This window comes from Helianthus annuus, chromosome 12 (genome assembly GCF_002127325.2).
Source record: "Helianthus annuus cultivar XRQ/B chromosome 12, HanXRQr2.0-SUNRISE, whole genome shotgun sequence".
Taxonomy (NCBI): Eukaryota; Viridiplantae; Streptophyta; class Magnoliopsida; order Asterales; family Asteraceae; genus Helianthus; species Helianthus annuus.
Window position 1 is genome coordinate 4142914 of NC_035444.2, and position 12292 is coordinate 4155205.

At 40.3% G+C, this 12292-nt stretch overlaps 1 protein-coding gene across 1 annotated transcript; it reads right to left on the reverse strand.

Moving 5' to 3' along the window:
* Positions 1 to 259: 259 nt before the first annotated feature.
* On the reverse strand, positions 260 to 2981 carry LOC118484759. The gene is made up of 2 exons (XM_035980732.1): positions 547 to 2981; positions 260 to 457 (listed from the first exon to the last, which is right to left on the reverse strand). Exon 1 carries the CDS (start codon positions 1278 to 1280, stop codon positions 561 to 563), a length of 720 nt encoding a protein of 239 aa, XP_035836625.1. The 5' UTR covers positions 1281 to 2981; the 3' UTR covers positions 260 to 457; positions 547 to 560.
* Between the last annotated feature and the right edge of the window lie 9311 nt (positions 2982 to 12292).

Below are 12292 nucleotides of genomic sequence, written 5' to 3' on the forward strand. Positions count from 1 at the left end.
TTGACCATAAGGTAATCAAAACTAGTCCTAAAATAGATAGTGCAATTCAAGATGTATGTATGTTTTGATATAGAGATCGTATCCGCACGATTTTCTACATGTGTTTGATCTTGTTTGATCCGTGTGTGACACCTCAGGTACCTACACCATAACTTTAATTCTCCACGTGTATCAAGCTTGATCAAACGATTAAAACCAACACATATGGAATTTGAAACATTCTTTAAACCACACCAAAAATAAAATACAATATAACGAGCAAAATATATCTTACATGTAGGATTGGAAAGGGTACATTATTACAAACAAGGACTTCACCAGAAGAACTTGTTATATAACTTTACAATTAACTAGAAACCGATATAAAACACACTTTTTAAAAGGATCATATTAATTCGATCTTGATCTCATCAGATTTACTTTGAGGAGTAGGTGTGGTCCATATGAATCATATTAACTTGGCACTGTGGTACAAAAAAAAGTGTTAGTACAATTATATATGTATGCTTAGAAAATCATATGAGAGGGAAATCTAAATGAACTTACTTTATTGCTGTGATTCAGGGTCCACTAAAATAAGCACACCATTTATCAATAAATGGCAAGTCTTTTAGTTCCATATTTGGAATATCGTAATCTTCTTGAAGGATGTTGATTATCTCCTTAGTCTCACCTAGAAGTTTGACTGCACCTTTAACACTTTCCTCCCTTTTCTCTATCACACTAGTGTGGCACTTCTTTGCTATGGCTTGAGGTAGGTTGGTGAGACATGCAGCCATTATGTCGGTGATCCTTGATGATAATTCATCGAATAATTCCTTGTGGCTTTCTTTGTCTCTAATGATGGTTTCAGTGACACGATACATTGAGTTTCCACAAATATTCGGACTTCCCCTCCCTTCCTCGATCTTGGATGTAGCTTTCTTCAAGAACAATTGAACAATTTGCATATTTGTATCTACTTGGGCACCATCTTTTTTCACTTGAGAAGCAATTTTTTTCAACTTGTTTCCTAACCATTTGTGGCAGAAATCAACCTCTTCCCACAGTATTTTTGCGGCCTTTTGAATGCTAACATTAACATCGAGGGTTTCTTCTACAAGTGTAACGTATTGAAGGCCTTGCCGCACACTTTTCAACAAGTTATCAAGTTTCACCTTTTCAATGTTAGGAAGAGTAATGGCAATGGTTGTTAAGGTTACCACTGTTAAGCTCCAACAATCCAGATATTCTACTTTTAATGGTGAACACTGAACATGATGATCGTCCTTGTCGAACATTCTAACTCCTTGAAAATTTTTATTGGGGTTTTCTTTAATTAGATTCAAGAGACTTTTGGGTTCTTTCTTTTCACTCTTTTTGATCAATTCGCTGAAAGATCTTAATAAACGTTTCAACGTGCTGTCAGCAAGCTGGTTTTCATTTCCAACTTGCAAAACATATTGGCGTTGTTCTGTGTTTTCATTCGTTTTCCCCCCTGAACTAAACACGGCCCGAAATAACCACTTCAAACAACGCAAACATATGGTAAGGGGTGTTGGGTTAATCTTGATGTTACGGGTCACGGGCCGGTGTGTTATCGGGTCGCGGTTTAACGGATCAAGGGCATGATTGATCCAGGGGTAAAAGGGTCAACAACTTGCATTTTGTTACGTAAATTGTTGAGGTGTTGCTGCAAGTTTTGTTTGTGAATTAGTCAAGTTGTTGACCGGGTATTTTGGAGAATCATGGAGCATGCACATTACGTGGGTTGTTCTCATAATTTAGCATGTGTTTTAATTTGTTTAGTTTATTATAAATAGGATAGAGTTAGTTGGCTTTCTATTGTACCCCTTTTCTTTTAGAGAATACAGTACCCTTTTCGTTTGTTTGTTCACTGCAATTGTTCACCTTCATAATATATACATAGTGAGAGTTGTTAGTGTGTAGAGTTTGGGGCCTGTAACCAACATTTGGTATCAGAGCGAGGGTCGAGAAACGGTGTTCGCCGTTTTGAGAGGCGTGTTCGGAGAAGGGGTAGCAGCCCTCTAAATTGCGGGGCTGAGAAAATTGAGAGACGAGAAAGTTGCAGGTTAACTGAGAAGAGGAAGCAGTAGCAGTGTATGATCTCGATATGATGCAAGAAAGCAGCAACAGGGAAAGTGAAAGAAGTTGCTAGAAAGAGAAAGAAGAAGGAAGGTGGCCGGGAAGAGAAAGACGAAAGGTAACCGGTCGAATAAGAAAGAAGAAAGGAGAGCTGATTGAAATCAGTAAAGCAAGAACGAAAGAAAAAGAAAGTAAGCAAGAAAGAATGAGAGAGTAATGGCGGTGCAAGAAAGAAGAAAGAAAGAGCCGTCACAAGAAAGAAAGAACCGGTGTCGATGTAGAAAGAAAGCCGACAACCGTAAGCAAGAATGGAGAACGGCTGATTGAAATCAGCGAAGAAAGAAAGAAAGACCGAAATTGTGAACAAAGTCCGAAAGAGTTCACAATAGACCGAGTCGTGAACGAGAGACCGAAAGCGTTCACGTAAGAAAGAGAAAGGTCGGGCCCGCGTGGTTCGTGAAGCAAGAGCAAGAATCGAGTCATATTGGCTCGTAGAAAGTAGAAAGATTGAATCTTAATGATTCAAATAGCAAGAAAGTTGAACTTGGATTGAGCAAGAAAGAAAGAGCAAGTTCAGAAAGTATGAAAGTTAGCAAGAAGATTCGACAAGCAAACAAGAACGGGTTCGAATCAATAAAGTTTAGCAAGACTGAAGACAAGCCAGAAGAAAGAACCGAATCAAGATTAAGGGGGTGAATGTTGGGTTAATCTTGATGTTACGGGTCACGGGCCGGTGTGTTATCGGGTCGCGGTTTAACGGATCAAGGGCATGATTGATCCAGGGGTAAAAGGGTCAACAACTTGCATTTTGTTACGTAAATTGTTGAGGTGTTGCTGCAAGTTTTGTTTGTGAATTAGTCAAGTTGTTGACCGGGTATTTTGGAGAATCATGGAGCATGCACATTACCTGGGTTGTTCTCATAATTTAGCATGTGTTTTAATTTGTTTAGTTTATTATAAATAGGATAGAGTTAGTTGGCTTTCTATTGTACCCCTTTTCTTTTAGAGAATACAGTACCCTTTTCGTTTGTTTGTTCACTGCAATTGTTCACCTTCATAATATATACATAGTGAGAGTTGTTAGTGTGTAGAGTTTGGGGCTGTAGGTCCCTCTCGGAGGATCGAGAACAAACCTAAACCTTGTTATACAAACTCACTAGCGAGTGCGGAATCCAAGCTAGCGAGTAAACCGGGATGATGCAAGAGCAAACACAAGAACACACAAGACTCAACGATTAACACCACTTGTATTAATGCGTAGAAAGTTTCCGGTTACAAGCACAGTGTTTACAATCAGTTTGCAAACTCTCAAAGTGTGTGTGTGTGTGTTTCGGACAGAATGCTCTCAACTCTTGTCTGTCTCTCTAAGTGTGCATCTCTCTTCTTTCTTTCACACTACACTGCATGGGTATATATATACCCAGCCCATGATGTCTGGTCGAAGGATCCGATAGATGGTCCGAAGGATCATCTATCGAGGACAAGTCACTCGAAGGATCAGTAGGGACCTCGAAGGATTGTCTTTCGAGGTCTATCAATCGAAGCATATCTTTCGAGCACCTCGAAGGATCAACAGTATCCTTCGAGGCTATCCTTCGATGCAGTCAAACATATTACAACTTATTGGCCAAGTCAAACTAGGAGGATAGTTGACTTGGTCAACTTACAGACTAACTTAGGACATCGTTTACATACAGACCGAATACAGACAAAGTACAGACACAAGTGCACCAACAAACTCCCCCTTGGCTGTAGCTTTGTCTTTATCTTCTATAGTTGTAGACTCGTCTCGAACTTCGACGGTCTTTGGTCTTCGAGTTACCAAAACTCTGATGTCCTTTCAAGTCTTCAATGTCGGAGGATCTTCAAAGTCTTCACGTCTTGAAAGCAGAGAGTGTATCAACAAACTACCCGTATCATGTAGGAAGTGTGTTGACAAACTCCCCCTTAACATAAGCTCCCCCTTGAGTTATGCTCGTGAAATACTTTAACTTTATGAAGTGAGATCCTTGTGGTGTTGATGATGGCCAGCGGCAACTCGATCATCTTCATCAGTTGAGTGCCTTCACGTTGTGTCTTCATCCCGAAGCTTGTCATCGACCATGTTCTCCTAGCCTTTAGAATCTGCACATGCAAGAAATCTAAACGCATAATGAGAACAACTGCTTGGAATATAGTTAATCATAAACAAGTGACACACGAATGACCATGTCACAATCAAACACCGTCCGACAGTTTGAAAGTTTAATAAATTTGTCAATTTTAGCCTTTAACTTTCAAAACTTGCAAATTTCGACCGTTTATGAAGATTTAGTCAATTCGGTTTTCGTTCAGGTTTCAGGTAACGAAGACTCGAGCTCCAACATCGTACGATCGAAAATAAAGTAGAAAGAAAATCTTTTTGGCTTTTATAAAGTTTATATTAAAACAGATTTTAGGTGTGTTTTAATATTAAGAAAGACAACAATTTAAAATCCTTTGAGTGTTATCAAACGACATCACCGCTAATGTCGTGCTGATATGCACCAAACGACGAAACTGTTTAAAAGAAAAACAATAAAAGTTAAGCAGTAAATAAATATATACAGACATTCTTTTTGCGAGTTTCGAGGGTAAGAGAATCATATCAGTGTACGGTCATGCCAAAACACTCTTGTTGTTCAGTTAGTTAACATTAAGATAAGCATCCTATAACAATTATCGGTATTGTTGTCCACTTAAGCTCAACTTATCAGATGTAATCATGGCGAGGGGATACGTTAAGGTATGATTTATACTTACCGACCGGTGTTCATCCACATCACGACACATTCCCGTATCAAGGTATGCACGAGAGTTCATCTTACCGGTGAGTATACCGATTATCATCTGTTTGACCGTATAAAATGTGAGATACTCACTTATTTTGATTTGAAAACAAGCCCTATGTGATATAATCACTTATTGATGAGGAACTTGATTTTCGTATGCATGAGGGCACAGGTGCAAGTCCGTGAACAGGTCAGTACTTCCGTACAGCAGAGAGACGAACTTGACACCCGGATAAATGTGATATTTTATCACTTATTTGATATGGACATGTGATTGTTTATCACTTATTGAGGTCGAATGCAGTATGTAATATGTACACGTATGTATAGTATCATGGAAGATCTAGACTTGCGTCCCCGTTATTTTTGGTAAAAGATACAACCATGATACCCAGATGATAAGCAGCATAAAGACCGAATATCTCAGAACCTCGGCAATCTATCAAACGAAATTTCGGTACTAAGACCATATGCCAATGAATGGTTCCCACCTGATCTTCAGTCGATTAAGATTTATATCACCCTGCACACTTTAAAATGATTGTGAGCCTACCGATACATCTTATATAGAGCTGCTTATCGTTTTTCATTTAAGGTTTAAAGAGGTTTGGATAGACCACTGATGTACTATCATTTTCTCTTTTGCTCTCCAGGAAACTCATTTTTGTTTTTCTATTGTTTTTGTGTTTTTGAAATTTTTCGATGTTTTTGGATTTTCAGATTTTTTGGATTTACTCCCCCTAAATTCAATAAACTAAGATAAATTTAAAAACACACAAAGATATTTACAAAAATGATTTTCCGATGTTGGTTTACTCTTGCTTGACCTTAATGCCATTTACCAATAATAAGAAGTCAAATCTAGATTTGTCAAAAGCTTTGGTAAATAAGTCGGCACGTTGGTCATCGGTGTGGACCTTAACAACATCGATTAGCCTTTTCTCAAAGCAATCACGTATGAAGTGATATTTGATTTCGATGTGTTTGGTCTTTGAATGCTGCACAGGATTTTTAGTGATATCTAAAGCAGCAGAATTATCAACGTAAATAGGAGTAGTTAGGAATTCAAAAACCGTAGTCCCGCAATTGTTGTTGGATCCAAAGAACTTGTGAGCAACAACTTGAGGCAGCAATGTATTCAGCTTCGCATGTTGATGTAGCGACACACGTCTGCTTCTTGCACTGCCATGTGACTAGGCGATTTCCTAAAAACTGACATCCAGCCGTTGTGGATTTGCCGTCGATTTTACATCCGCCAAAATCAGAATCACTGAATGCGACCAAGTCAAAGTTATTATCCCTAGGATACCACAGACCGGTGTCGGGGTAAGCCTTCAAATAACGAAAAATCCTTTTGACAGCTGCAAGATGTGAGGCCTTCGGATTAACTTGATATCTGGCAAGTAGGCACGTTGGGTACATTATATCTGGCCTTGATGCTGTGAGGTACATAAGGGATCCGATCATCGCGCGATAGTATGAAGGGCTAACAGGTTCACCCTTCAAGTCAGGAGTTATTCCGTGATTAGTTGGCAATGGGGTACCAATGGGCGTTGCATCGGACATCTGGAACCGGCTCAAGATGTCTCCAACATATTTAGTCTGATGGATGAATATCCCAGACTCCGTTTGTTGCACTTGTAGGCCCAAAAAGAAATTCATTTCCCCCATAGCACTCATCTCGAACTTATCCTGCATGATGCGCTCGAAATTCCTACACAAAACATCATTAGTAGAACCAAAAATAATATCATCAACATATACCTGTACCAGAAGAAGATCTCCATCTTGTTCTTTGATGAAGAGAGTACAATCGATAAGACCTCTTCGAAAACCGTTCTCCAGCAGATATGTAGATAAGGTTGCATACCAAGCTCGTGGCGCTTGATGAAGACCATAGAGAGCTTTGTTGAGCAACCAAACCCGATCGGGATGGACAGGATCTTCAAAACCTGGAGGCTGTTCGACATATACCTCTTCTTCAACCACACCATGTAGAAATGCACTTTTGACGTCCATCTGGTAAACCTTGAATCCTTTGAATGAGGCATAAGCCATAAAGATCCGAATAGCTTCCAGACGTGCAACTGGTGCATAGACTTCGTTGTAGTCGATCCCCTCTATCTGACGAAAACCTTGAACGACTAAACGAGCTTTGTTCCGAATAACCACTCCACGGTCGTCTTTCTTGCATTTGAAGACCCATCGAGTGCCAATCTTCTTGTAGTTCTCAGGCTTTTCAACAAGCTTCCAAACACCAAGCTTGTGAAATTGCTGTAATTCTTCCTGCATGGCTTCAACCCAAGCACTGTCTTTCAATGCTTCTTTCCACGACTTTGGTTCTTCTTGTGACACGTAACACGCGAAGGACCAGTCATTTTGTTGACCAGATTCTCTTATAGCTGAATACAAACCAGCATTCTGGTTGTTTCTCAGCTGATTACGCGTCTGCACACCTCGATGGACATCTCCTATGATATTCTGCTGGGGATGGGTATCGTGAATCCGCATTTCAGGATTATCTGGCACACGAGCATTGATACCCAAATTGGTAAGATTAAGATCAACAACCAACTCCACACCAGGAATGTGGGTAGAGGTGGATGCATTCCCTTCAGCAGTATCTATATTCTGCGTATGAGGTGTATCACCAGAGGCACCTTGAACAGGAGCAGCTGGAGCTGAAGATCCTTCGGCTGCATCATGATATTCATCATCTTCAGAAGAGTCATTATAATCAGCAGCATCTTCATAAACCTCATTTTGAACCATATTGTTGACAGACGAAGAAGCTTGAGGGTCAACAACAATAGGTCTAACCAAAGGCGAGACAGCAGCATTGTCACTTTCCAACAACATTCGAGCCGCTGCTGATTCTTCGTCAAAGGTTGGCAGATTGAAGGAGTCAAATAGCCCATCGTAATCGAACATCCACGGATCACCCGGAGCCCTAACAGGACTCGTGTACCTTTGAACCCTAACTTCACTCCATAGCTCAATCTTTTTGGTAGCTAGATTCCAAACACGAAAATTCGGAGTAGCATATCCAAGGAAGAAACCCTCGATAGCTCTTGCACCAAACTTTCCATCTGGCTCAATCATAGTACAAGGAGCACCAAACGGTTCAAGGTAAGAAAGATCCGGTTTCCTTTTCTGAAGGAGTTCGAAGCAAGTCTTGCCATGTCTCTTAACTGTAAGAACTCTGTTCAACGTGTAGCAAGCAGCCGATACAGCCTCTCCCCAGAATTGAATAGGGAGTTCCGACTCTACTAACATTGTTCTTGCAGTTTCTATAATCGTCCGATTCTTCCTCTCAGCGACACCATTTTGTTGTGGAGTATAACGAGAACTGTACTCATGAAGAATGCCTTTAGAAGTACAAAACTCATCCATAACTTGATTCTTGAATTCGGTTCCATTGTCGCTCCGGATCCTTTTTACTTTCAACGTATAGAGATTCTCCAACATTGTAAGAAGATCCTTGAGGATGCCAGGAGTTTCACTCTTGTGTGCCATAAAAGATACCCAAGAAAATCTAGAGTAGTCATCAGTAACTACTAAACAATAAGCATCACCAAACGTTGTCTTGTGCTTCATAGGTCCAAATAGGTCCATATGAAGACGTTCGAGAGGCATGCTGACAGTGTTGATTTTCTTCAAAGGGTGAGACTTCTTTCTTTGCTTCCCTTTTTGGCACGAGACACAGATATCTTGTAGATGAAAACTTCTCACAGGCACACCATTCACAAGATTATTTTTCACCAAATGGTTCATCTTTCTCAAGTGAATGTGTCCCATTCTTCTGTGCCAAGATATTGACTCCTTTTCCGTGGCTTTTGAGACAAAGCAAGTGACTTGTGCAGATGTAGTAATCGCTTGACTCATGTCGAGAATATAAAGATCATTAACTCTCGGAGCCGATAAGAGAATCCATTCTTGTGGAATTTTGAATCCAGGTTTCAGCACATAGCAGCCAGCGTCATCAAAAATCACTGAGAACTTTTTATCGCAGATTTGCGACACACTTAGAAGATTGTGATCAATTTGCTTCACATAATTGATCTTATCAAAGCACACGATACCATTGGAGATACTTCCTTCTCCAGTGATGTACCCACCTTTATCACCCGCAAAAGCAACATACCCTCCTCGAATATTTCTCACGTCATACAGGAGCCGTAAGTCGCCAGTCATGTGCCTGGATGCTCCACTATCAACAATCCAATGACTATTAATAGTTCCTCCTAGAACATCCTGCACATGTCAATTAAACACATCAGTTGAGAATGGGGACCCAAGCCTTAGTGGTCTTGGGTCGTCCCTTGGCATCACGAAACGTAAGCTCGATCTCTTGATGGTTTTCAAGAACAACTGCTCCCCCTGAATTGTCACCCGACTTAGGTAACCAAGTTTGTCTGTGCCTACCAGTTTTTGAAGATTCTGGTTTTACAGGTTGTGACCCACTTGGTTCCTTTTGCACTGTTTTAACTTCAGATTTTAAAGCTTTTTCAACAGTTTTCATGTTCTTACGTCGTTGTTTAGTTTCTTGTTCTTTTACAGTTCGTTTATCATGTTTAGGTGAAACTGATCGACGTTGAGGGTGAACTGTTTCAGGTGGAGCTTTTTCAACCAATTTCTTCTTTGGAGCATTTGGGCAGTTTCTGATAATGTGCCCAATTTCTCCACATTTGAAACAAGTTCTCCTTTCAACAGACTTAGGAGAACTTGATCGACTACCAGATGTTGAACTTGTAGAACCTGAGGTACTTGCTCTTTCATCACACCCGTTTGTGTGTTGGGTGTAATTGTTATCGCTGTTACGTTTTAAAATCTTGACTTGTTGTACAAAATCAGTGTTTGATTTGTTTTCAAAAGTCTCAATTTTATCTGTACCTCTTGATGCTACAAATTTAACATCTTTTCCTTTCTTCGTGTAACGAGCTCCTTTTGATTCAACCTTAGCCTTTGGCTTTGGAGCTCGTTGTTGTTGTTTACCCTTAGAAGCAGTAGGTTGTTGAGTTGTTGGAGATTTTTGATTACCAAACTGTTTTCTAATCTCAGCCTTAGGAATTGGATCACATTGTGTTACAACAATTCCCGGAAGTGTTTTTCCTAAAAACTTGTTTGTGTTGTCTTCAAAGACTTTATCAATCAACGACTGATTTACATTTTTAATTGGAAAAACATGATCTGAGTAGATTTTATTATCTCCAACCAAAGTGTACAACACATTACTGCTTTTAACAGTAGACACACCTGTCTTATCAACTTTGACAGGATCAATCACTTGCTTCTTAGCAGATGGAACCTCAGGAGTATCAGGATCACAAAGGATGTGATTCTCTCGTGGAATATCTACTCCTTTCATCTTGCTAAGTGATTTATCCTGATCACTTACAGCCACTTCTGATTCATCATCCGATGTCTCATAGTCCTCGATAATTGGAGGACTTTGCTTCATGGATGATGAAGTTTCTTGTTCCTTAGAGGCTGTGTTTGAAGAATTGTCCGGTTTGAACCCAAGGCCAGTAGCAAATTCCTCAACATCAAGAGGCACACTGGGTTCATACCGAGGCATTTCTTCCTCATCAGGCATCTTGGTATAGTTGTTCATCAAAGGGGGCGGACATTTGTTATACCCTATGCCTTTTTGATTTCCCTTTAGTTGTTGAACATCGATGATGTGATCAAGCACAAATTGGGAGTTAGAATAACTATCCAATTTCTGTTTGATCGCATCATGTTCGCATTGGGCAATGGCTAATTGTTTCTTAGTTTCTTCCACAATGTTAATATATTCATTTATACTCACTTGCTTGTGGTAAACTACTTTGTTAACCTCGGACACATTTTTCTTTAAAGTTTCTATTACAGATTTAAATTCTTTTTCATTCCGGGTTAAAGCCATGTTTGCCTCTTTGCATTTCGACAGTTCAATAACCAAATTCTGGTTATGACTATGAAGCTTTTCTGATTCAAGCTTCATCTCTGCACATGATTTACAAATACTAGGAGCAGGAGGTTCAGAAGTTACCTGACTAGTAGAGGCTGAGCCGTTTGCCATAAAGGCAGTTTGAAAAGAAAAAGCTCCATCTTCAGAGAATAGCTTTTCCATTTCCTTTGATGCAGTATCCGCCTTTCTAATCAGAATTGATTTCTGACATTTAAGCTCATCAGCTTCATTCAGAAGATCCTGAATATCTTCACCTTCTTCCTCCTTCTCATCAGGCTCTGAGTGATTATCCCCAGAAACAGAGCCTTCTTCATCCGAACTTCCAGAATAACCAGAACTGTCATCGCTTCCAGAAGATTCTTCTTTATGAACATGCTCGATGACTTTAGCATACAATGCAGTTCCACTTCCTTGATCACCTTCACCAAACTGAACTGACCAGTCACATCCTTCATCAGCTTGAACAGCCAAAGCCCGATTGTGATTTGCAATTCCAGGCTGTCCCTGATTGTTGTTCACTGCCACCATTCTCCGTTCACGGTTCTCTTGTTGGGCATTCACATTCGTCTGGTTTCTGAAAGGATTGTGATTGCCGTGTTTTGTTGGTCGAGTGCACTCACGTTTAAAGTGCCCTTTCTCGCCACAGTTAAAGCACGTGACGGCATTAATATCAAACCCATACTTCGTGTTTTTCTTTCCTTCCAACGAAGTTCTTCCAGTTCGTGCCATGAAGTCTTTTGCCCTTCTAACCGCACTAGCAAAAGCCCATTTAATATCCATCAACTCCATTTCTTCCTTGTCGATCTGATCATAATCTTCATTGGTCATGTTGATGTTTCCAAGCTGACCTGCTACCAAACCACAGTATGCACTGACCATGGTGTTGATAATCTCCATATGTTCCTTAGCAACTTCAATGCTAAGGTGTGAAAGATTTGAGTTGTCGACTCGGATTGTGTGATGATTTTGGGGTTGAGGTTGAGGATTGCTTGTATAGTGAGCTTGCTGTTGTTGTTGTTGAGGTTGTGGTTGTGGCTGTGTTGGAACAGGAATGTAAGACCTCGGATCAAATTGAGGTTGTGGTGGAGCAACTGTTGATTGAGGAAATGGAAAGGAACTTGTGTTGGAGACAAATGCAGTCTGCAGTTTAGGTTGCTGGGCTGCAGCTGCTCTAGCTAGAGCATCGAAACCCGGAAGATACATTTCTGTATTTTGAGGGGCGGGAGCTCTCCTGGCTTTCCTGATTTCTTCATCATTTTTGTGTTCCAGTTTCTGAATGAACTCGTAGATATTAACCCTGTCTAGAGTTCCAGTATGCTTCAACAGTTCAATGAAAGAACTCCACTTTGGAGGTAAGGCGTCAGCAAATCTACTCACCATGTCTGGTTGAGTAGAGACAACTCCATAAGCACACATTTCACTAATCAAATGATAGAAACGTGTG

What these genes read in the sequence shown, in the direction of transcription:
- LOC118484759 (XM_035980732.1), bottom strand. Translation starts at nt 1,280, where the DNA reads ATGTTCGACAAGGACGATCATCATGTTCAGTGTTCACCATTAAAAGTA.